Source organism: Ornithorhynchus anatinus, chromosome 9, assembly GCF_004115215.2.
Source record: "Ornithorhynchus anatinus isolate Pmale09 chromosome 9, mOrnAna1.pri.v4, whole genome shotgun sequence".
Lineage (NCBI taxonomy): Eukaryota > Metazoa > Chordata > Mammalia > Monotremata > Ornithorhynchidae > Ornithorhynchus > Ornithorhynchus anatinus.
The window spans coordinates 53,873,493-53,899,500 of NC_041736.1; the positions used below are offsets into that span (position 1 = coordinate 53,873,493).

At 37.6% G+C, this 26,008-nt stretch overlaps 1 protein-coding gene across 5 annotated transcripts in view; it reads left to right on the forward strand.

Moving 5' to 3' along the window:
* Positions 1 to 26,008, forward strand: part of USP34 (ubiquitin specific peptidase 34) — a 180,576-nt gene that overhangs the window by 118,615 nt on the left and 35,953 nt on the right. For all 5 annotated transcript variants that reach the window (XM_029071971.1, XM_029071974.1, XM_029071975.1 and 2 more), the window contains 22 exons: positions 493 to 647; positions 2,029 to 2,142; positions 4,078 to 4,177; positions 4,355 to 4,514; positions 6,895 to 7,021; positions 7,115 to 7,262; positions 9,505 to 9,605; positions 10,215 to 10,424; positions 11,756 to 11,881; positions 12,315 to 12,437; positions 12,816 to 12,899; positions 13,433 to 13,519; positions 15,737 to 15,937; positions 18,546 to 18,628; positions 19,851 to 19,891; positions 20,037 to 20,161; positions 20,434 to 20,586; positions 21,629 to 21,733; positions 22,587 to 22,642; positions 22,739 to 22,859; positions 24,053 to 24,236; positions 24,666 to 24,829. In XM_029071971.1, the coding sequence (XP_028927804.1) occupies positions 493 to 647; positions 2,029 to 2,142; positions 4,078 to 4,177; positions 4,355 to 4,514; positions 6,895 to 7,021; positions 7,115 to 7,262; positions 9,505 to 9,605; positions 10,215 to 10,424; positions 11,756 to 11,881; positions 12,315 to 12,437; positions 12,816 to 12,899; positions 13,433 to 13,519; positions 15,737 to 15,937; positions 18,546 to 18,628; positions 19,851 to 19,891; positions 20,037 to 20,161; positions 20,434 to 20,586; positions 21,629 to 21,733; positions 22,587 to 22,642; positions 22,739 to 22,859; positions 24,053 to 24,236; positions 24,666 to 24,829 (2,768 nt within the window). The remainder of the gene's footprint in view (positions 1 to 492; positions 648 to 2,028; positions 2,143 to 4,077; positions 4,178 to 4,354; positions 4,515 to 6,894; positions 7,022 to 7,114; positions 7,263 to 9,504; positions 9,606 to 10,214; positions 10,425 to 11,755; positions 11,882 to 12,314; positions 12,438 to 12,815; positions 12,900 to 13,432; positions 13,520 to 15,736; positions 15,938 to 18,545; positions 18,629 to 19,850; positions 19,892 to 20,036; positions 20,162 to 20,433; positions 20,587 to 21,628; positions 21,734 to 22,586; positions 22,643 to 22,738; positions 22,860 to 24,052; positions 24,237 to 24,665; positions 24,830 to 26,008) is intronic.

Genomic DNA, 26,008 nt, shown 5'->3' on the forward strand with positions numbered 1-26,008 from the left:
GATTAATTGAATAGGTTAGCCAACTGCATTGTTAGTATGTGCCCTAAGAATTGTAGTCTTCATAAGACTTGGTTTAAAGTTTTGGAAATTAGAGACGATCATTATAAAAACATGTTTAAATACATAGTCCAAGGGAGGGAAGCAGTCTTTCCAGGTGTTAAATGATAACTTCTTGGGTTTTCTTTCATAAATTAAGTGCTTTAAAATGATTTAACATGAAATAATATTGGATGTCGGATAAACTATTGATGTTGTCTCTTGAATGCTGTAGTTGTTTTGGCGTTGCAAAAGATGGGGTAAATTTTCGCTCAACACAAAGCAGATGCAATCTGAAAACATAATGTTCATGAAAAATTCTTAAATTGTAGTTTTAATACAGACGAACAGCTTAGTCATAAATAGGAGACACTTTTTTTAATTTAGACTATTTAGTAGGAGGCATTTATGAGTGTTCAACATTTCGAAGATATTAACATTTGTTTGCACATATAGGGTTGAGTTTAGAGCAAGTCGACATTTTATGGCACTGTTTAGTAGAAGATTCTGAGTGTTATGATGATGCACTACACTGGTTTTTAAATCAAGTTCGAAGTAAAGATCAGCATGCTATGGGAATGGAAACCTATAAACATCTTTTCCTAGAAAAGGTGAGTAAAAATTTATTTTTCCAATATTGATAAAGTCCTAAAGCTCCTTGATTTCAGTGTGAATAATATTTTGTGTATTTGTATCTACATACACTTACTTCCTTGTACATCATATTTCTCTCCAGTTTGGTTCCTTCTTTGTTCCCAATGACTGTCTTTTCATGTATATCTATCTTAATACTACTGACAGTTGAGTGTCCACATGACTTTTTAACCAAATGGAAGGTAGATCGAAGAATCCAAAAGAACTGCTTGAATAACCGATCAAGTGTTTGGGTCTGATATGACACATGCCGTCTTGGTTATCTTTATTCATTTATTCCCATTTAGATCTGAAGAAACACTGGAGTATTTTATCCCCATACCTTGTTCTTTAACATGTACTTGTTAAGTTTCACTTGTTAATTTTCAGAAGAAAATGGGCAGATCTACTGCATGTATCTTGTACACTTGCAGGTGATTTTATCTTGCCTGAACAGTGCTTAAAGAATGAGTTTTGAACTAACGTTAGCAGAAATGTGTGTGTATCCAGCAGAGATAGAATAAGCTTTTTAGGAAGCCCTGAATTCCCTCAGAATGATCCTGCCATTGGGCAAAGTGGTTTCCATTTGGCAGTAGTGGAGAGTGGATTTAGTTGTTCAGACATAAGATTGGCAAGGGAGAGCTCCTTACCTCTGAACTGTTACTGTATCTAATGGACTACCTGAGGCTAGGGCTAAGGGGTTCCGTTTGGGCAGCTCTATTACTTTATGCCCAGCCACTTCCCCCACAGGTCTGATGAACCTAGAAAGCACAATTTCCTGACTGCCTGCAATTGGAAACCTAGCCCTGGCCCACTTTTTTTCTTGTCCCAGCTTTCCCTCAGTTTTCGACCCCACCATCTTCTCATTGCTGAGTGTTCTTATGCTTTTTTAGCCCTTCTATTCCCACAGTACACAACATAACTCTCTTTTTTGGCCTTTTAGCTGGCCATGTATTTTTCCAAAGACCAGTGTTCACTCTGACCTAACATCCGGCCCAGCCTTTTTCCTGCTGTGGATTTATCTGATCTTGTAGCGGCCATGTGGTCTACTCTGGTCTCTCTTATGGTGGCTTAAATCCTCAGGTGATTAAATTTAGGCTATATAAGTTAAATGCTTTTTGAAAAATGACACATTCAGAATAGGTATCATCCTGCCCATACTGGTTCACTGAACTCTGCCTTCCTTTTCTTTGTGTGTTGGACACTCCTTTTGCAACTTCATTTCTTCATTGGTGATGTTCCCTGATCATGAACAGTGTCTTTCAAAGGGAACTTTTAACAGGTTACCTGAGTATTTTGATAAATGAAAATGAATTACTCACTTTGATTCTCATATTAAAATAAGTTTGATTTATTTAGATGCCACAGTTAAAACCGGAGACCATCAGTATGACTGGTTTAAACCTATTTCAGCATCTCTGCAATTTGGCTCGACTGGCAACTAGTGCCTATGACGGTGGCTCAAACTCTGAGGTAAGGATTGAGATATGTTTTTCAATGGATCGATCAGATGTCTTTATTCAGCAATGTTCGTTTTGAATATTATTCCAAGCACTGAAATATTGTTGCCCCTTGTATTTGACCAAAAAAAAAAGTGAAGCCATTTAGAAATTTGTGTCTGGCCCCTTTTTAGCCCATAATTTATTTTGACACACTGAATAAATTTTAAGCTTCTTGAAAAATTCATAATTACATATCATCAGTTTCTAGAGTTTAGGAGTTATATTTTGGAAGAAAACTGTACCCAGAATATTATTTTTAGAACCACATAAATTTTATCTGATTATTATTATTTAATGGTATTTGTTAAGCACTTGCTCTAGGCTAGGCACTGTAGTAACAATAATAATAATGTTGGTATTTGTTAAGCGCTTACTATGTGGCAAGCACTGTTCTAAGCGCTGAGGTAGATACAAGGTAATCAAGTTGTCCCACATAGGGCTCAGAGTCTTCATCCCCATTTTACAGATGAGGTAAGTGAGGCACAGAGAAGTTAAGTGACTTGCCTAAGGCCACACAGCTGACAAGCTGCTGATCTGGAATTAGAATCCATGACCTCTGACTCCCAAGCCTGGGCTCTGTCCATTGAGCCCCACTGCTTCTCCAGCGCTGGGGTAGATACAAGCCTTATCGGGTTGGTAACAGTCCTTGCGTCACGTAAGGTTCACAGTCTTAATTCCCATTTTACAGAGGAGGTAACAGGCCCAGAGAAGTTAAGTGACTTCCCCAAGGCCACACAGCAGACCCAAGTGATGGAGCTTGGATTAGAACCCAGGTCCTTCTCACTCCCAGGCCCGTGCTCTATCCACTCAGCCACGATGCTCCTAGTTACGTTATTGAGATCAAATTGTACAAACTCACATTTTCTGAATTGTTTACTACAGCTTGCCCATAATAATCATTTTTGATACAGATGGGATGCATCTATTTCTAGAAAAACATTTTTTGAATGTGAATGTTTAATATTGTATTAGTTTGCAAAATGCATCCTCCAGAAATATTTTTCTCAATAGGCATTCAGAATTTTCTTGAAATAGGGAGAAAAGATGCAGAAAAATATATGGGAAACTTTCAAGTTTTTTGTGATGCTTGAGCAGTAAGCAAATATAGAATAATATTTTCACCATCAATTTGGGTCTGCTTATTAATTTAAAGAGGTTCATTGATGTAAATGTAAAATTGTATAGCTTGAATGAACATTGAGCAATCCCATTAAAATTACTGGCTAAACATACACATTCTATTTTTTACCAACTAGCTAATTTTAACGTATGTAATGATGACAGTACATAGACAAAGAAAATTAATTTCAATATATTGAGCTTAAATAAGTTTGTGTTACTTAAGCCTAAAACAATTTATTCATTTGTTCTTTAAAGGTTATTTCCATGTGTTCTCCTTTAATGTTTATTAACTGATGGTATTCGTAACAGTTGAATGGAAGTAATGATTTTGATTCATCCAGAAATGTTGGTGTACCTCTTAAACACAGACTAGGCACTCATGAGGTTCTGCTGATAATTGTTCATTCAGTCGTATTTATTGAGCGCTTACTGTGTGCAGAGCACTGTACTAAGCGCTTGGAAAGTACAATTTGGCAACAGATAGAAACAGTCCCTCCCCAAAAGTGGGCTCACAGCCTAGAAGTGGGGAGACAGACAACAAAACAGAACTAGTAGACAGGCATCAATACCATCAAAATAGATGCTTTCCCATTAATATTTTGAAGTGACATATTCATGTTTTAAGATTTAATAAGTACCTTGGCTGTTTTGAATTCAGAGTTTTCCACTTTGGAATTCTTCAGAGTTTACTAAAACAGTGATTATTAGGAGATATTCTGGTGATATTATGAATTTTGTTGATTTGTCAGTAAAACGTACTAAGATGACTGCCTTTTCCTAATAGCTCTGCGGTATGGACCAGTTCTGGGGCATTGCTTTAAGAGCACAGTCCGGCGATGTCAGCCGAGCAGCAATTCAATATATCAACTCCTACTATATTAATGGTAAGTATTTTTAGCGGCATTTGAAATACTCCGTTAAGCTAGAAGTACATTTTCATATTTTAACAAAATGCTTTAAGTAAGTCATGGAATTTTTTTTTCCACTGTTTGGATATTGTTAACCAAAACTAATTCTTAAGAATCTTAAACCAAGCTTTGGTTTATGTTTCTGGATTTCAGGAAAGACAGGTTTGGAGAAAGAGCAGGAGTTTATTAGCAAATGCATGGAAAGTCTTATGATAGCATCCAGTAATCTTGAACAGGATTCTCACTCAAGTCTCACCATAATTGAAAGAGGGCTTCTTATGCTGAAAACACACCTGGAAGCTTTTAGAAGAAGGTAAGAAGATTTCTGTTTGAGAAGATTTTAGTGTTTCCTTTTTTATCATTTTTTAAAGTAACCATTTGTAAAGCCAGAGGAAAAAAGAGGCTTTTATGTTGGGTTGTGAAGATAGGAAACATGACTTGTTCTTTTAGCCCAAGGTCACACAACAGACAAGTGGTGGAGCTGGGATTAGAACCCTGCTCCTCTGACTCCCAGGCCTTAGTTTTCCCACTAGGCCACTGCTGCTGGCTGGAGAGACTATTGCTCTGAGTTAAAGCAGCTCTGCCATTTGTCTGCTGTATGACTTGGACAAGTCATTCAACTTTTCTGGGCCTGAGTTACTTCATCTGTGAAATGGGGATTAAGACCTTGAGCCCCATGTGGGACAGGGACTCTATCCAACATGATGAGCTTGTGTCTACCCCAGCGCTTAGGACAGTGCCTGACACAAAGTAAGCCCTTAAATTCCATTTCAAAATAAAAAAAAGTATTCTCTCTTTGACAGGGACACCGTAGAACTTTAGGCATAACAGCCACAATAAGAAGTATTTGTTAAGCAGAGGGGGTTAGTAAAAGTATTTATCAACTGTGTAATGTGGTCTAAGCACTGGGCAAGAATACACTAATGAGAATTAGACATGGTTCCTCGCCCTCAAGGGGCTCTCAGTCTGAGAATAGAGGAGGAGACAGAATTGGTGACGTGTACATACGGAAAAACAATGTAAAAGACAGGGAGCTTCTTGTGTGCAGGGATTGCACCTACTAACCTTGTTATATTCTACTTTTCCAAGAGCTTAATACGGTGCTCTGTACACGGTCCTTCTAAATACCATTAATGGATTGACCAGGGTAATTAAAAATGCCCACATGGCAGTTGGGACTGTGATGGACACTGTTGAAGCAAGTTGAACTGACAGGGCCCCTGTCCTCTAGAAGATTGCAGTCTAAATCAGCAGAAGCAACATGGCCTAGTGGAAGGAGGATGGGCTTGGTAGTCAGAGGACCTGGGTTCTAATTCCCCAGCTCTGCTAGTTTTGCCTTTCGTGTGACCTTAGGCATGTCATTTAACTTCCCTGTGCCTCAGTTCCCTCATCTGTTAAATGGGGGAACCAGTAATTGTTCTCCCTCCTTACTTAGGCTGCGAGCCCCATGTGGGACTGTGTCCTACCTGATTTACATGTATCTCCTGCAGTTCTTAGAACAGTGCTTGACACATAGTAAATGCTTAACAAATGCCATAATACTACTATTACTATTAACAAAGAGGAATTATTTGTGTCTTTACCTGGCTCAGATTTTGAACATCACTTTTTTACTTTCATTTCTTTCCACCGGTATAGTGCTCAAGATTTTTAGCAAACTGTTTTGTAGGACTTTTATAGATTCAATTCAGATCAGATGTGCTTGTAATGATTGGTTCTGTAGTTAATGTATCTGCATCCTATTTATATTTTGCAGAACCATATTTAATTTTAGTTGACACTGTGGCTGCAATGACTGTGGTGAAGGGGGAAATCCTCTTCTCATCATATCAACAGGATTTCCAATCACAAAATATGATAAAACTGTCACAATTGAAACAGGATACTGGCTCGTTTCATTTTGATGGGATTCGTGTCAGTGCTTCAACATTTTAAATTTCCATTCACCATGGAAACATGGCCAAAAAATTCAGTGTTAATTAATAGCGGTGTAATTAATTCAGACATACACTCTATGCAGTACAAAAATAAAGCAGATTAACATTTACACATATGTTGAATATGGATATTTTAAATTAAGAAATGTACTTTGAGGTAAAAGTTTACCTGAATATGAATAAAAAATACCGTAAAGAGTACACTTTTAACGAAATACAGTTTTTTAGCAAAGTACTGACTTTTAGTCATTAAAAATACAATAATTGATCCCAATTAGCAGATTTAAAAATTTTCTGTAATGCATATCATACATTGCTAGCTTCATAAGAGATAACACACGAGTATTACAACCATGATACTGAATATGCTGAATACCACAACAATGAAAGAATTCAGTTATAATTTCAAATATTAAGTACATTTAGGAAGCAAGATTTTTTGCCAACATGTAAGTGGCAAATGAGTGAAATTTTATTCATGTAAATTTAAAGAACAAAAACCGAAATCACTCTCCAGGTTAGTCCGTGCTACTTGTTGACCAATATGTAATGGAACTTGGTTTTATAATGTTCAGGAGATTTAAGACACTGTTATAGAGCTAAATGTGGGGGAGGGTCTGATGGGGAGATGTTCCATAGCCTGCTCCATTACACGGGTGCTCTCTTCTCTAGGACCTAGTTAGTGCATGATGCTCTAGCAAAGCTAGAGTAGGATAAGCTGAGTTCCATATGTTTTATTTTTTTTTTCTGTTGGAGGTTTGCATATCATCTGCGACAGTGGCAAATTGAAGGCACGGGTATCAGCAGTCACTTAAAAGCTCTTAGTGACAAACAGTCTTTGCCGCTGAGAATTGTATGTCAACCAGCTGGACTTCCCGACAAGGTAATTCATCTATGTTTAGCTTTGAAAGTAGACTTTTTTCCAGACCTTTGCGTGACTTTTTCGTACATTTTAAAATTGCTGCTTCTCTTTCAGATGACTATTGAAATGTATCCTAGTGACCAGGTTGCTGATTTAAGGGCTGAAGTCACCCACTGGTATGAAAATCTTCAGAAAGAACAAATAAATCAACAAGCTCAGCTTCAGGAGTTTGGACAAAGCACTCGAAAAGGAGATTTTCCTGGTGAGTCAGGATGGTTTCCTTGTGCATGTCAAAAATGGTTCCTTTCAAATTCCTAATCAATCAGTAGTATTGACTGAGCACCTCTGCAGTGTAGAGCACTATTTTAAGTATTTAGGGGAGTATAACAGAATTAGTAAATGGCCTTAAAGGAATTGGAAATCTTTCTGGTATCCGATTATTTTGTAAAGTATAAGCCTAGAGAAGCAGCGTGGCTCAGTGGAAAGAGCACGGGCTTGGGAGTTAGAGGTCATGGATTCGAATCCCGCCTCTGCAACTTGTCAGCTCTGTGACTGTGGGCAAGTCACTTAACTTCTCTGTGCCTCAGTTCCCTCATCTGTCAAATGGGGATTAAGACTGTGAGCCTCACGTGGGACAACCTGATTACCCTTTATCTACCCCAGCGCTTAGAACAGTGCTCTGCACATTGTAAGTGCTTAACAAATACCAACATTATTATTATTATCTCTCTAACTTCTTTTCCACATTTGAGACTTAATTTCTGATTAGAGATGTAATCCATTTTTTCCCAGGGTTTAATTTTTAAGATCTTGTTGTATACCACATTTATGGGTAACTTCCTACACTGTAGGCACCATAGGCCTCCAAAGGGACTTTGAAAAAAAATTTGAGCTTATTTCTCACTGTTTACAGATTCGCATACCCCAGATTTTGTTCTTATGGCAGATTTATAACTCATTGCCATTTAAGTATTCCTTTGAGCCTGGGTCTTAATCTTTAAAAGATTTATTTCAGATGGAATTTGCCCATAATTCTATATCATTGTAAAAAAGAGCCCAGGTTCACTTCCTTCTTTATGGAAAAATATATTTGTGACAGTCATAGCTTCACTGCTTTTACTTCTCCCTTGGTGGATTCAAATGTAAGGATGTCCAAGAATGCTGGGTGCTACTAGAGTAGGGAGAGTTAGGAAGCAGGGAGGTCAGGAAAGAGGCTGATGCAGTAATCAAGGCGGGCTGGGAGAGGTGCTAGGATTAATTTAACATAGTAGCAGTTTGGGTGGAGAGGAAAGGATGGATTTTAACGATGTTGTGAAGATTGCCCCGGAAGGATTTGGTGATAGATTGAATATGTGGGTTGAATGAGAAAGATGAGTTGCGGGTAACGCCAAGGTAATTTGGTTGAGAGACAGGGGGGATGGTGGTATTGCCTACAGGAACGTGTCTACTAACTCTTTTTTCTACTCTCCCAATCATTTAATACAGTGCCCTGCACACAGTGAGCACTCAATAAATACCATTGAAGACTCTCCCAAATGCTTAATGCAGTACTCTGTACACACACAATAAATACAATTGATGATGGTGATGATGGTAATGATGAGTGGGAAAGATACGGGGGAGGACAGGGTTTACAGGGGAATATGAGGAATGCTGTTTTGGATATGTTAAGTTTGAGGTATCAATTGCATTTATTGAGCATTTACTGTATGAAGAGTGCTCTATTAAGTGCTTGAGTGAGTACAGTATAACAGAGTTGGTAGACATGTTCCCTGCCCACAGTCTAAAGGGGGAAACAAACATTAATATAAATAAGTTCTGGATATGTACATAAGTGCTGTAGGGCTGAGGGGGGGGGGTGAATAAAGGGAGCAAATTCAAATGCAAGGGTGGTGCAGAAAGGAATGGGAGAAGAGGAAAATGAGGAAAAGAGATGTCAATGGGATATCCAAGTAGCAGTGTCCCGAAAGGCAGGAGGAACATGAGACTGCAGAAAAGGAGAAAGATCAGGGTTGGAGATTTGGGAATCATCCACACAGTTGAAATCATGGGCATGAATGAGTACTCCAAAAAAGTGGGTGTGGGTGGAGATTATGAGGGGACCCAGAATTGAGCCTTGAGTAATTTGTACAGTTAGGGAGGCAGAGGAGGAGCCTGCAAAAGTGACTGAAAATGAGCAGCCAGAGATATAGGAGGAGTGCCAGGTGAGGGAGAGTGTCGCTAAATCCAAGGTTGGATAGTGTTTCCAGCAGCAGTGGGTGGTTGACAGTGCTGAAGGCAGCTAAGGGTTCGAGGAGTACTAGGATGGAGTAGAAACTGTTGGATCTGGATTTCTAATACTGGCTCCAACTTTGATATTCACCTTTTATAATGATCCCTGTTTTGAGCTTTCACTACTGTCATTATTTTTCTCATTCTAATAATTCCATTTGGTGAAGTGAAGGACGTTAATTTATCACAACATAGAATTTTCTTGCAGAAGTTCACTTGTCTCTTACTTTCAGGAGGTCTCATGGGTCCTGTTAGAATGATTTCATCTGGTCATGAACTAACAACAGATTATGATGAAAAAACACTTCATGAACTAGGCTTTAAGGACATGCAGGTATTCATTAGAGAATAAATACAATTTGATGTGCATTTGTACCATGTTTTGATTATATTAAGAAGTTAGTGGTGTATATTTTGTGTGAAAATAAGGATTTATTTCTGATGTTTCTTTTTAATCTCTCTTTGAAGAGTGTTTAATCTCAAAATAATCCTTGGAGAACTTTTTGAACTTACATATTTGAGTGATTTGTACCAGCCAGACAGTACTTAAAATTTTCAATGATACAATCCTGCTTGTTTATTGTAATTTAAAAGTTGATTGTAATATACTCAGGCACTATACCACTATAAATCATTTTTATCATAACTAAAATGCATCCCAAAATGGTCAGATTAACCCCTAAAATGCCTTTTTATCGGTCAAAACAAGTTATATTAGTATCAGGATAATAGTTCTTGCAATTTCTTATTTATTTGTTTCATAGGAACAAAGAGAATGCTGGCCTTTGGATATGGGTTTTAAATTCCAGTTCATTTATATATGTCATCCCTTATTCCAAATTTCCATCTAATAGATCATAGATCTAATAGGGCTAGATGAAGAAGGTTTCCATAACAGGGTTATGATTTGTCTTTTTTCCCCCCTGCTCCTCACTTTTTCTAGATGGTGTTTGTATCCCTGGGTGCACCTAGGAGGGAACGTAAAGGAGAAGGTGTTCAGCTGCCAGCATCTTGCCTCCCTCCCCCACAAAAGGACAACATTCCAATGCTTTTACTTTTACAAGAACCCCACCTTACTACCCTGTTCGATTTATTAGAAATGCTTGCATCTTTTAAACCTCCATCTGGGGAAGTAGCGATGGAAGACAGAGAGGTAACTACTGAACCTAATTTTGCAAAGAATTGTTTGTACTTGACTAATTCCAGAAATTGTCAGCCTAGATATGGTAACAAGACTTTCCAATATTTTTTGTAGATTTTTTTGGATGTAAAATCTTTCGATTCTAGTAATATTAATATCAAGGAGATCAGGTTCTTATTTTGTGAGCGTCTTTTGTTGTTATTCAGTTCATTTCCCTGAAAATGGAAATGTTTTACCATGCTCATTAACCAATGTGGTTAAAGCATTAAGATTCACAAGAAAAAGGCACTAGACTTAATGTAGTGATGACTTCCTATCATCTTGTTTGCGAATCTTTATCTTTGACAGCGGTTAATACTGTCTCTCTCAAATGCTGGGAAGTCTGCTAACCTCTCAGTTCTGCCCAGGGAACCTGGTAGCACTACTTCTGTTCAAGGACTTAGAGCTTGTCGATCATTCTTTTCCATTCCGGAACGGTGCTGGGTCACCTCTGCCCATACTTGAAAGAGAGGGTGATCAGCCAACCTTCCATCTTCCCTACTCCACCCCCTTTTCAATGCATCCACTAGACTGTGATTTTCCTTTCACCTACCCAGGATATAAGATTGGAATAGTGTGAAAGCACAAAGCTCATATGGGAAGTTGAACAGGCCACCCCCCTGCTCCAGATAAAGCTACCCCATTTTAGAAATAGAAGCGTTTCTTTAAAATTGCCTCCAATTTATACACTTGATTTAGTCAATATTAAGACACATTTACTTTGCTGAGCTCAGCAGGTCCACCTCTTCTGATCTTGGTTTTAGCTTAAATTCCAAAACCAAGAGACCAGAAGAAGCAGGTCTCCCTTTGAGACACTTAATAGTGGATTTTACCTCTCTGTGGATGAGAGTAGGAGGTGGAGATGGCAAAAAATAAAACCCAGGACTATATATATATATCTCCATATATCTCCATATCTATCTATCTATATCAGTGTATGTATATATATATAGAGAGAGAGAGATTATACATATATGTAGTATACATATATGTGTATATATATGCACATATACACACACATATATATGTGTGTGTGTATATATATATATATATAGTCTCTGAACTCCAAAAATGTCTTCCAAATTAGAAGTCTTTATATCTAGATCAGAGTCACTAAACGTAGAAGAACATTCTGAGAATTTTGTACTAATGTATTCAAACCTTGGGCAAAATATTTCATACTCTTCAGCTTTATCAAAAGTTCATCGTGTCTAATATTTTGTTCTTCAGTGATAAACATGTAACTTAAGTCTCATAGATTTATTTTTAGAAGTAACAGCCAGTTACTATCTTCCTGTGTTTAGAGTGCAAGATGTGAAGAACTTCATCTTCATGCAGAGAATCTGTCCAGGCGTGTCTGGGAGTTACTGATGCTTCTTCCTACATGCCCTAACATGTTACAGGCATTCCAGAGTATTTCAGAAGACCAGGTGAGACAAAAGTCTCCAGGTAACTCTCCTGGTAAGGCTTCAGTTGTTCAACTGTGGGATTCCCTTGTCAGAACGTGCCTAACTGAGATGTATTGTAGTGCTCCTAAAGAAGAGGAAAGGTTTATTGGGCAATTTTAAGCACTGAAAATATGCATCTCAAAATAAAAATGCAAGGTAGATGCAATCAAATATTCTGGAATTTTAATCAGTTTACTCACACTTCCTCTCCTCCCCACCCCAACCAAGTCCTAGAAAAGGGATTAGAACTTGACAGCACAGGCTAGGGAAAGCAGAAGCAAATTTTTGAGTGCTTTTCTTTTTTGTAACAGGTTTATTTCTTTGCTCTCCCTCCCCCAGAAGTCTCTAGACTCAGTTTTTCCCTTTCTTTGTGACTCCTTTTTCTGTCTTCCATCTCATCTTTTTTTCTTTTAAGGGTAATGATGGACTTAATTGGAAAGAACTTCTTAGAATAAAGAGTGCCCATAAACTTTTGTATGCCCTTGAAATCATTGAAGCACTGGGCAAACCTAACAGAAGAATAAGAAGAGAGTCTACGGTAAATTGTGTGTGAGCGTATGTGTGTGTTTATCTGTGTCTGATTAATAATCATAATTATGGTACTTGTTAAGCGCTTATTATGTGCCAAGCACTTTGGTAAATACAAATTAATCAGGTTGGACACAGTCCCTCTCCCACATGGGCCTGACATTCTTAATCCGCATTTTACAGATGAGGTAACTGAGGCCCAGAGAAGTCAAGTGACTTGCCCAAGGTCATAGAGCAGACATGGTAGAGCTGGGGTTAAAACCCAGGTCCTTCTGGTTCCCAAGCCCCTGCTGTAGCCACTTAAGCCACACTGCTTCTCAACTGTGTCCAATAAAATATTGCCCAATATATTGAAAAAATGTTTTCTTCTTTTGTTTCTCTTTCTTAGGGAAGTTATAGCGATCTTTATCCAGACTCTGATGACTCAAGTGAAGATCAAATAGAAAATAGTAAAAATACCTGGAGCTGCAAGGTTTGATTATTTTGTGTTTTGCTTATATATTATGCTAGGGAAAAATAATTATTCAGTGATTTCAGAGTTAATTATTATGTAAACCTACACTTTGTTAAAATATGTTTTTAAACTGTTTAAAAATGATATAAGCTTGGACTCTTTGAATGCTTATACACTTTGAATACACTCAAGAAGTGACTTGAAAGTTACTATGAGCAGTTACTTATTGTTTAATTCCTTGGAGTTCTGGATTTTAAGCTCCTATGATCAGGACTAAAGTTTTATTTCTGCATTGAAACCGGGTCAAGAATTCCTAACTCCTGGAGCTAAATGGTTAATGTATTTTAAGGATTTATTTTTAAACTTTCGAAAGAGCACTAAAAACCTGAGTCTTTATCATTTTGTGCAACATTTTTTGCAGCTGTAAATAAATTCAGTATTTGCATAAATTAGGGCTGTTTAATTTATCACATATATTTGGGAAGACAAGCAGTTTTAATCACATTATGTAGCTGCTTTTTCTTATTGTTGCTGTCATAATTTACTTACAGTTTGTTGCTGCTGGAGGGCTTCAACAGTTGTTGGAAATTTTTAATTCTGGAATTCTAGAGCCTAAAGAGCAGGAATCATGGACTGTGGTAGGTGACAATTCACTGTTTTCAAACAGTTATAAGGTAGCCATTCCATTGCCAACAGTTTGTGTGACTCATGCTAGCTACTTTGCTATAAGCAATGAGACTGAAAGATTCGAGTTTCAAGTTTTGTACAGAGTTCTTTACAGGTCATGTCCATCAGTGGTTTAGCAGAAACGCTGTTTAGAATTATATAGAAATAGTAGTTCTCAGCTAGTTTATTTACAAGGCTGTATTTCATCCAGCAAATGAAATAGTTTTAATTGAAGTATTAAGTCTTGCAGAAAATAAATATTTTTGTTAATCATTTCTGACCACATTTTTTTTTTACAAATGTATACGTTAATGTCATTTTACTTATTTTTGGTATGTATTTTCTCCCGGCAGTCATAAGGAAAATAATATTGCTTGTTTGTGAAGTATTAAAACCAAGATATACAAACCATCAGGAAATAGTACCTTTAAAAGTTCTCAGGTGTGATGGGAAAGGATACCTCACCATTTTCTCCACCTCTTCCCCTCATCCCTGTAAAAAAGGCAAAAGGGGAAAAGGGGAAAATTCCTCTTCAAATGTAAATCTTGCAATATTAGAATTCTTATTGTCCCCTCCATTGCCTGGAGTTGGGATTTCTCAGTGCATTGCCTATTATAGACATTAAGACAAACCACTATTGCTGTGGCCAGGGGATTAATGAGATAATTCAGTAACCATTTATTTGCACTTGGGTATACATATCTTTGCATTGCTGTGTATTTCTCAAACTGGCTATTATTTAAAATTTGAGTTTGGTATATAAATTTTGTTTTCAAGACCCTATTTCCCTTATAAATTTATAGAATAACACTTTTACTATAATCAATAATTAAGTTTCCATATATGAAATCTGAAATAACAGTTTATAAAGGTTTTATGTTGGTATTTCCTGAATGATAAGCTATCAATTTCTTAGTAAATTACTCTTTCAAAGCCAGCTTTTGCTCTTTTACTCTTTCAAAAACACTATTTACCATTTGGTAACTGGAATAGTAATTGTTAACAGAATGTAATTTAGAAAAAGGAAGAGCTATATCTTAAATAGGTCAAGTCTGCACTTAAACATTATCTAGCAGATCCAGTTGTTTCCTAACTGCTCCTTTGCATAATTCATTTACCTCCAGAGAAATTGGTAATGACTATGGGCTCATTACAAACCTGTGGAGGATTATGTTTTTAGAGGATGCTTTTTTCTCAGTTTTTTCTCTTTAGTATAATAATTAGGGCCAAAATGTTGGCAAACCGCATTATCCATATGACCAGCTTGAAAGTACTCCTTTTGGAATATTTGGTTTTTGGGGAAGAGTAGCTGTTTAAACAGAAGATTGACATTCATTCTGTTTATTGCCTTACTTACTGATGTGAGGCGTCCTTTTCACAAAGTGGCATTCAAAGGCCCCCACAGCCATCAAAAGTTTTTTGTTTATGTATTTAGTCTTTAAACGGTGGCAGTAGAAATGACATCTGTCCCCCTTTCCTGCTGTGTCCTTGGCAGTCGTGTTTGAAAAGTTTTGTTATCAAGAATAGGAGCCTGGGTATTGTACATCCCAGCCGGAGATTGGAAATATAAAGCATTAGGGAAAAGAGAGGAAAGCAAGGAAAGTGAGAGGCTGTTTCGTGAATATGAGATTTTTGACGTTTTTATCCCCCAGTTGTAGAAAGTGGTATATCCAGAAATTGTTAGGTATTAACCTACTTTTAATAATTGGAGAGTTAATTGTTTTACTGAAGAAATGATTTTCTTTGTTGAATATGTATAATGTGAAGAGAGAATTTCAGTGAGCTTATTTTTTAGAAAGCCTATGAATTGCTGAGAAACCAGAGTAGGAAGCCAAGCTTTTTTCTTCTATTTCACACAAAAGCACCATAAGACATGTGATCCTTTAAAATTCCTGTCTGAGTAAAAATATCCCTGTGAGCATTTTGGTGTTTTGTTGTAGTCATTGCTAATGTTGGATTGTGATTATCACTTTTTTCTATCAGCCTTTGCTGTAAAACAACTTCTTTTATACATCACCTGAATGAAGAAAAATATTGTATGGTTTGCCATCTTCCCAGTGCATTTGGACTTGGCAGGTGTTGATTAAAGCATTAGTTTGCAACTGTCAGAATCTGATTTGATTGTTTTATTTGGGTGATAGGATTCTGCACGTTTTCTTTTTCTCATTATTTTTCCTTCCGATCTATAGTGGCAGTTGGACTGTCTGGCCTGTTTGCTGAAGTTAATATGCCAGTTTGCAGTAGACCCATCAGATCTGGATTTAGCATATCATGATATCTTTGCTTGGGCTGGTATAGCAGAGAGTCACAGGAAAAGAACTTGGCCTGGCAAATCGAGAAAGACTGCTGGAGATCATGCTAAAGGCCTTCACATTCCCCGTTTAACAGAGGTAAAAGTTTACAAGTAAATGTTTAATTTTGTTTGTGTTTCATGATAATATGAAGTATAAAAAATTCTAGATCTTCATTTCATCATATTAAATAAACATTCCAGATTAGAAATAGCACCTGCTGGATCCCAGAGATCATTTATGCTCTGGAGGTTAAATTAACCAAATCATTCAGAGTTCCCTGTCTCACATAAGGCTAAAATCTAATGGATAAGAAGAGTGTGTATTTATTGAATGCTTATTGTGTGCAGAGCACTGTCCTAAGCACTTGGGAGAATACACTACAACAGAGTTAGTAGACATGATCCCTTTACAGCTAGCTTGTAGTCTACAGGGAGAGAGAGTCATTGGTGGATTGAGGAAATAGTAGAGTATAAGACTATATAAGTATTGTGGGGCTGGGCTGAGTGTCATTGTGCTTAAAGGAATACACAGCTAAGTTCCCATATTCACAACCATTTCATTCAACACATGCTGTAACCAAACTGGTTTGTGTTGTCAGAGCAATGTTTCCTAATGCCCTAACAACATTCTAGGAAAATCTGTAGTGAAAGCTTATATACTGCACAACTGAGTGCATGTACTTTCTGTAAATACTCCTACTAAACGTTGTTAGCATTTAGGTTCTCAATGATCATTTAATGCATTATTTCCTTGTACTTCACACTTCCACCAAGTAGTTACTTTTTATAAGGTTTTCTGGGTACAGTTGAACCCAACTCTGTTATCTCGTACTCCCCCAAGCAGTTAGCATAGGGCTTTGTGCAAAGTAAGCATTAAATAAATACCTTTGATGAATTGCAGCCTTGAAGTTCATACAAAACTCAGGCAATAGCTAATGTGTAGGTGGCACAGGCCTCCATTTTCAAATGTTCCCTTTCTTTTGGATATTTTCTTGAATATTAGGACCTCCATCGTAGGGGTTAAATGCAGGGCCGTTATTATCAAGGGACAGGTGGAGAGTAATATGATGCCCACAGGTCAGGGCCACCGGGCACATCTCCCAACTGGTCATTGGCCCCATTGATGCTAATTCATCAGACCTCCTCACCCCTCTTCTTCTCACTGTACTCATTTGTTCTGTTCAGTTATTATTTGCCTATATTTAACAGGGTGAAAGCCCTATTAAGAGCACTGGGGGAGAATTTTTACTTTCCAGGAACAGACAGAGGATAAAAGATGAGTTTTGGTTCTGGGCCCCAAACTTCCACTGCCCAGGCCCACTGGTGGCCTGGGTGGATTGGAAAAAAAAAAGAGTAAGTTCAAGCCTACTAGCTTTCCTAAACCATGTCTCTCTCCCATTTTTCAAAACCCTCAAATGGCATCACCTTCTTAAGGTGCTCTGCAACTTATTTCCCACTTTCCTGATTTATGCCACATCAGCCACCTTCACTTTCATGTGTTATACCAGTTTAGTTTTTAGATGTGGTATGTACTGAGTACTTACTGTGTGCTAAGCACTTTGCCAAGTGCTGAGGTGAATCCAAAACAAACAATTCAGACACAGTCCCTATCCCACAAGGGGATTCCCAATATAGATGGGACCCTTTTTGTAGAGAGAAGTAAACTATAGATGCCAAATTAGAAATTTATGTATTCTGTTCCATCACTCACCGGTCAGTTGTATTTATTGACACTATGTGCAGAATATTATACTAAGCGATTGCAAGAGTACAGTGTAACAGAGTTGGTAGACGTATTCCCGGCCCACTTTTTATTTGGCAATTTGTATTTATATGTGCTGGTGTAAAGGACCTGGAAAGCGGAATCATTTTTTATTTCTTTTGTATGCTCACCAAACACATAGAACAGTGCTCTAAATACAGTTTGTGCACATTAAATGGTGATGTTGTCGATTACAATAATGATTTTTCACGTGAGTTTAATATGATTGATTGGAAAAGAAATATCAAGTGAGGTCTTTGAATTATATGTATGCTTCTTTTATTCAGCATATGCCTGAGCCTATGAAAAGAACTAAAGAAATTAAAAGCTTATCGCAATAAAGTAGAAACTCACTAGTTAACTTAATTTCTGGAATTGGGTTGCTCGTGACTAGTTTTTGCAAATTACTGCAAGATCAGCTGATAGGCCCAGTACTTTGATTTGTTCTTGATAACAGCTTGAAGTACCTCTTCCAAGTGTCTAGTAGGTCTACCTGGAAATCATAATTTAGCAGTTGCATAGTGCTCAACCATCTGAGGAAAACTGATTAACCTATGTTGTAAACTGGAGAGTACTCTGCAAACAACAATAAGTATCCCTCTTCCATCACGGTACCTTGGTAGAGCCCTCCTAAACCCAGCCTCACCAGGACAGTGTATTATTCCATTTTAACATTTCGGAATAGCACACTACCAAAATTCTCATTTAGCGTATCAGTAACTTTGCTTGTTTTTAGGACCTCAGCTTCTTTAAAAACAAAAATATCAATTGTTGAAAAATCAATTTTCATTCCTTTCTTTGGGTAAAATGGAGAGAGTAGATTCCAGGCAATTTTGAGCTTAAAGTGTTAGAATGAAAGGATATAGTTTTCCAGGAAAAATGCATTTTATATATGTGGACTTCAAACACCTCTTAATACTCTCTTATCTTCAATATTATCTAGGTATTTCTTGTTCTTGTTCAAGGAACCGGCTTGATTCATCGGCTAATGTCTGTGGCTTACACGTATGACAACTTGGCACCTCGGTATAAACTTGTATTTCTGTACATCTATAGGTTCTGTTATTTCTGTTATTTTGCAATCTGCCTATCTTCCAATAATTAAAAAGCCTTAAAAAATTTATTGAGGAAACTGTATGGAAACTGCAGGTTTCCATAGGGTTATTATAACTCGCATTCACTACCTCTGTTTCCTTAGATGCAGCTTGAACTCACCTCTGAGACCAATTGCCACTGGACAGGAGAGTTCAGTCTGTAGCTGGTCACAATACTTCACTGCTATTCTGAGTTTTTGGAAGTAAATAGAGTGGTTATAATAGCTGGTCACAGTACTTCACTGCTATTTTGAGTCTTTGGAAGTAAATAGAGTGGTTGTAATATGGTTTCACCCCCATTCCACCCTACTTAATGGTTCCCTCCTGCTCTTACCTGTTGTCGTATGGGTTCCATGACAGTTCAGAAAATACCAGCAAATAGCAGGGTCAGCATGTGGGTAATTTTTCTACATATGTGGTTGGCCACCTTACAAATAACCCTGAAAGAGGAGAATGTCACTGTAGATGTAAAGGTCTTGCACTATGTGTGCAAGGGATAGCATTGTGAACAAAGTTTCAGGGCATTTAGTAATTCCCTGGTTTCAGTTGATAGGTTAGTTTTAGTTATTTCTAGTTATGTACTATTTTTCCAGTGAATCCTGCCTTGAGGTAGATCGTTTATCTTGGAATTGTGAAAAAAGACTTTAAAACTTGCCCTGGCTTCTGAAGTTTGCTCTGTTGGTGCGGTGGAATTGTTCCTGAGAATGATCAGTTCGGTGAATAACCGAGATTGTGTTAGTTAATATATGTGATTAATGAAAAATAAAAAGTCTAAATAGATGTCTTTAAACCAAGAGTTTATTTAGCATCCTCTATAACTGTATACCATAAGTGGAAAAGAAACCCCCAGATTCTGAGATTTTTGTTATTTTGAGAAAGAATTCGGGAAAATCTGAAAGAAAACCTTTTTGAACCACATTATTTTTACTTGGCCTTTGCTTGGCAACATTTGTCATTTTATCATTTTTATTTTATTTGCATATGAGTTTGGTTTTAGGCAGGGCAGAAAACAAAGAAATGTGTACCTTACTAATGAGTGATTTTTTAATTACGACAATGCAGACATTTTTGTGTTTGGAAAGGATTTTTTGAAAGTAACTTTTGTTGCTGTATTCGTCTCATCACTAAAATACTTTATTTTTCTTCCTGTACAGAGTTTTGAAAGCTCAGTCTGACCATAGGTCAAGGCATGAAGGTGAGTTTCATGCATGGTTATTTTGTAAATAACCAATAAAAAAGTAAAAGAAAATACAAATAATATAACACAGTAACATATAAATGAAATATAATTTATCTCTTTTCCTTAAAGTGATTTTCTCATTTATCTTCCTTTACTTTAGTTACCCATTATTCAATGTGGCTCTTGGTGAGTTGGGCTCACTGCTGTTCTTCGGTGAAATCTAGTCTGGCTGACAGTGATCATTTACAAGACTGGCTAAAAAAACTGACTCTTCTTATTCCAGAGGTAAGACAAATGTGAATGCAGTTTTGGCTGCTTTCTTATGCTTATAACATAGATAAATGAGAGCTAATTAAAGCAGCCACCCAAATTACTATAATTGAATTCATGCTTAATTATGGGACAAAGTAGGATATGAAAGGAGGGGAACCTAGAAGGAACATTAACCCTAGAGACACAAATCCTTTTCTTTTTAACAGACTTTGATATGTAACATTTTAGGTGGTTTCTGCTTTTAAGCTAAAACGGCTTTCTTTGAAACTTGCTTTTCGTTTTAGACTGCTGTCCGCCATGAATCCTGTAACGGGCTATACAAGTTATCTCTGTCTGGGCTAGATGGAGGGGACTCAATAAATCGATCGTTTCTGTTACTGGCTGCCTCAACGTTACTAAAATTTCTTCCTGATGCTCAGGCACTCAAACCCATCAGGGTAAGACTTTTTATGGACTCCATCGTGGATTGAGCATATTAATAGAATATAAATTAATGCCTTTTCTCACCATATCCTAGTTCTCCCCATATAATATCTTATCCATACAAAGTGAAAGAGCTAAGGACAGGCATTTATAGATGGAGAGACATCATTTTTGGAAACTTAAGTTCTATTTAGGTAGCTTGATTTTTCTCCAACTATTCCAGGATAAGTGTATGGCCTAGTTATTGAATGCAGAAAAGCCTCCTTCCTTCTTCTTAAGTGTTTCATTTTTTGTTTTAAAAATCTCAATATTTTATAGAAAAGAAATTGTGAAAATGTGAAATGGCTAACATTTTGACCCATATTTTCAATATTAAAGATAGTTCACTCCAGTAAGAGCCTTGCAGATGTATTTAAAAATTTTAGTCCATTTTTTTTTAAAGAATCCGGCTTTCACATAGTAGCTACCTGCATTGTGACTTAAATTTAAAAAGAATTTTATTCTATATTTCCAAAGACCTCTAGAATAGAGACTTTTTAATGTAAGTGTGCATGTATCTGTGTGTTTTTCATTTGGCCGGGATTGTGTACCCTATGTTGGCCTTTTCAAGCATCAGTGGCGTCTTCTTCAAATGCAAAGGACAGCTAGTCTGACAGCTCTGCTACCTTTTTATTTAGCAGAGTTCCTCTCTGCTTAAGGAGAGAATGGGTTTACAGGTTGGTTACACACTGTTTGGGATGGGGTTGATGGTCATGGATTATAGCAGTTTTGAAGGAGTCAAGATGGGGGTGCTCCATTCCTTAACGCACCATTAAGAAAGCAATTTAAGAGGACATGGGCTGACCATAGTGAATGAGATTTTGCATCTAGCAGAGAGTAATGGGCTCGGTGGAAATAGATTATTTGTCTCTCTTGAGACTCGAGGAGAAATTGTTTCTCCCTTGGGATGTCAAATGAGAGAATAAGGATTTAGGAGTGGACTCTTAGATTATTGAAGTTTTTTTATTGTTTTTTTGTACTTCTGGGAATAAATTAAATTGGTGTTTCTTTTCACAGATAGAAGATTATGAAGAAGAACTAGTGTTAAGGCCTGGATGTAAGGAATATTTTTGGTTATTATGCAAATTGATTGATAACATCCACGTAAAAGATGCCAGTCAGGTAGGAACGACAGAGTGTACATACATCTGTTGACCTTGTGATTTTCTGTGTTACCTATTTTTTAAAAAAAGGTTCATTCTAGTCTCCAGTATCCTGGGGTACAGAAATATCCAGGAGAGAGCGAGCTCTAATCACTGTACTCCCTCTCATGCCATGCTTGGCCTCTGCAGGTTTCCAGGATTTTGGAAACCTGCCTGAGACCTAACCAGGCTCTTAGGAGCTTGGCCTCACTTCTAGGTGGGGGCAAGGCCTCGATAAGATTTGGTCCCAGTGACCTGCTGGGATAACTTGTAACAAGGAGCACAGGCCAGGTCTGCAGAAAGCCAGAGGTCTGCCAGCCTCTTAGATATTTAATTTTTTTTTTCTGATCTGATGTGGGTACAAATGAGCAAATATAATCCACCACTCAGGAATCCTTGGAAAATCACTTATTTGAAGAGTGTATACCAATACTGTATTTATTCTTATTCTGTCAGTGGAAAAAATGAGATTTGAGAAGCAGCATGGCCTAGTGGAAAGAATCCGGACCTGGGAGTCAGAAGACCTGGGTTTTAGTTCCGGCTCTGCCACCTGTCTGCTGTGTGTGACCTTGGGCAAGTCACTTCACTTCTCTGTGCCCCATTTACCTCACTTGTAAAATGGGGATTAAGACCGTCCCATTTTGGACATAAACTGTGCCCAACCGGATTAGCTGGTATCTCCCCCAGAGCTTAGTATGCTGCCCCCGGCACATAGTAAAAGCTTAAAAAAATTCCACTGTAGCAAATCAGCATTAATTATTGGGGCCAAAGAATCCAGTAAAGTTTATTAGTAAGTAAACCTTCCACTGATTTTCTTTTTTCTTCAATTTCAGACAACACTGCTCGATTTAGATGCTCTGGCGAGACATCTGGCCGACTGCATTCGGAGGTTTGATTCATAAGATTATTTTGCAGAATCAGTTATCTAATTGAGAGAACAGGTAAAGAACACACCTTGATGAGGCAGCCTGTTTTTATTTTGTAGCAGGGAAATGCTTGATCATCAGGATGGTAATGTAGAAGATGATGGACTTACAGGACTCCTTCGCCTTGCTACAAGTGTTATCAAACACAAGCCACCCTTCAAATTTTCACGGGAAGGACAGGTGATTATTTAGTGTTTGTTAATTAATGTCTCTATTAAATGCATGTAAAATTAACTCAGAACTATCCATATGGCTTCATTGGACATGGCAAGGGAGATCTAGAAGTGGTGCTACATGACTGTGAGAACAGCATCTACCACAGTCATACCAGCCAGCTTCTTGAACAGTTTTGTCAGTGTTCCTTAGGAGTCATACCCATTCATTGTCAAGACAGGATCCCAAACACCATGTTCTAGCCACCCTCAGTTTGCCAGCATTAGAGTTGCTCACTGCAACACTGCTTTTTGGGGTGGCTCATTTGAGGAGGGTGGGTGCCAGCAGTTACTCTGGTAAAAAAAAAAAATTAAAGGAGCCGAAGAGGGGCCAGCGTAGGCAAGGAGTGCCACACAGACTTTTTAATAGCATAATGAGACCATATGGCAAGCAATGTGACAAAATGTTGGAAGGTCATGGAGTGGATAGATGGAGGGCTTGTGGAAAGGACACAGGACTGGGAAAGTTAGATTACTGTCTGACCATGGGCAAGTCATTTAACTTTCTTGTGCCCCAGTTTCCTCAGGAGATAAAATGTTTGTTCTTTTTTCTTTTAAGTCTCTGAGCCCCATGTAGGACAAGAACTGTGTCCAAACTGATTATCTTTTGCCTTCCCTAGCTCTTAACACAATACTTTGGCACAGAGAAATTGCTCAGTAGTCAACCTGAATTTTGTAATTAAAAAGAGTGACTCTTCTTAAACAAAGGGAAGATTTTAGTCAGGGGAATTTATTAAAGACTTGATTTTTAGCGATTTTAATTTAAAAACAACAAACTATTCAAAGTTAAGGATAACTCCTATCCCCCCACCTTTAGTTCTTCCTGCTCTTACCACTCATGGTGCAACTAATCCAATTCCTAATATTGGATTCTTTTGGCCTCCTCACTAACCCTCACCTCCTTTCCAAGTTCAAAAGCCCCAGCACTGTTATCCAGAGGCAGTGGGATAAAAAGTGATTTGGGTCTGCTATAAAATGTGTTATTGGGCCTCAAGTGCACTCTGAAATGTAGGAACAATAATTCCCAAATTAAAGTGAGGTATAGGCAATAAAGGGATTATTTTTAAATAAATAAAATCTCTGCTCATTATAATACTTAATGTCCTATAACAAAGTTGAAGTCTTATTTTGTTCAAATAACCCACAAAATTGATTTTACAGGAATTTCTAAGAGACATCTTCAATTTGCTGTTTTTGTTGCCAAGTCTAAAAGACCGACAACAGCCAAAATGCAAATCACATTCTTCAAGAGCAGCTGCTTATGATTTGTTGGTAGAAATGGTAAAAGGATCCGTTGAGAACTACAGGCTTCTACACAACTGGGTTATGGCCCAACATATGCAGTGTAAGACTATGTATTCTGTTTAATTTTTATAAGTTGATTTGGTATTTTTTAGCCTTAGCTCAGCTCACATGTCATTTAGAGAAAACCTAGCTTTATTTAGATGCTGATATATTGGTAATTTTTTTTATGGCAGAAGGAAACTAATCTTTGAAAGAATTTGAATATTACTTTGAAAGCACTTGCATTCTTGGATATAAAAGGTGTTAAATATAGCTTTAATTATCTTTTTTGAGGTAAATTTTCGAGAGCACGGTGCTATTTGGTGTCACTTTCAAAATTTGCAGCATTATAATGTGGTCTTTTATGTGTTTTCATGAGTAAACTGTATCAAGACATTATATTAGCCAGTGAAATTGCCAGGCTATTTTACAGTATTCCATTTTGAGTTGATATTGCAGTTTTTGGGATAATTTTTTATTTTTTTAACAGCATCCCATGCCCCTTACAAATGGGACTATTGGCCTCATGATGATGTTCGAGCAGAATGTAGGTTTGTTGGTCTAACGAATCTTGGAGCCACTTGTTATTTGGCATCCACAATTCAGCAGCTATATATGATTCCTGAAGCCAGGCAAGCCATCTTTACCGCCAAGGTACAATTGTCCTTTGTTTCTTTTTAATGAAATCTCTAAAACCATTAAGAGAGCTTTTAGTTTTTTTCTGGTAGGAATGTTTTATACTGGATTTGAATTATGGTGATTAGTTATACGGTGGTGGCACTTTTTTCCAGGGATTAGATGGAAGGGGAGTTTGTGGACAGAGATACAAAATCTATTTGATAGCGCTGAAATGGTATGAATACCTACATTTCCTGTTGCACATATTGTAATCTAGTGTTTACCATTTATTCGTTCATAGTATCATAGTATCAACCCTATCAATATGAATTCAGTTAATTTACCCAAAGAAACAGCACTTTGTGTGTATTGCTTTTTGTTAATCTGTTTGTTTCTCTGTTAGAGAAGCAGCGTGGCTCAGTGGAAAGAGCATGGGCTTTGGAATCAGGGCTCATGAGTTCGAATCCCAGCTCTGCCACTTGTCGGCTGTGTGACTGTGGGCAAGTCACTTAACTTCTCTGTGCCTCAGTTCCCTCATCTGTAAAATGGGGATTAAGACTGTGAGCCCCACATGGGACAACCTGATTCCCCTGTGTCTACCCCAGCGCTTAGAACAGTGCTCGGCACATAGTAAGCGCTTAACAAATACCAACATTATTATTATTATTATTATTATTAATGTTCCTAAAGAACATATGTTGGATGATCATTTAAGAAATGAGCAAAGCATGCCCCAGCCCCCTCTTTTTCCTAGTGTTCTGTAAGGACTTATTGGGTCATCTTAATCTGAATATTAATAATTATTACCATTCCTAATGAAGGGGAAAAAAACCTTTCAATGTACAAAGACATGGGATGTATCCCAGCCCATAAGGAACTCACCCACTCCAGCCAGAACCATGAACAATAAATAAACTCCTAGGCACAGTGAAATGCCTGCTGAGAAGTAGCATGGTTTAGTGAAAAGAGCAAGGGCTTGGGAGTCAGAGGTCATGGGTTCTTATTCCGGCTCCACCACTTGTCAGCTGTGTGACTTGGAGCAAGTCACTTAACTTCTCTATGCCTAAATTACCTCATCTGTAAAAATGGAGATTAAGACTCTGAGCCCCACTTGGGACAACCTGATAACCTTATATGTACCCCAGTACTTAGAACAGTGCTTGGCACATAGTAAGCACTTAACAAATACCATCATCATCATCATCATCATCATTA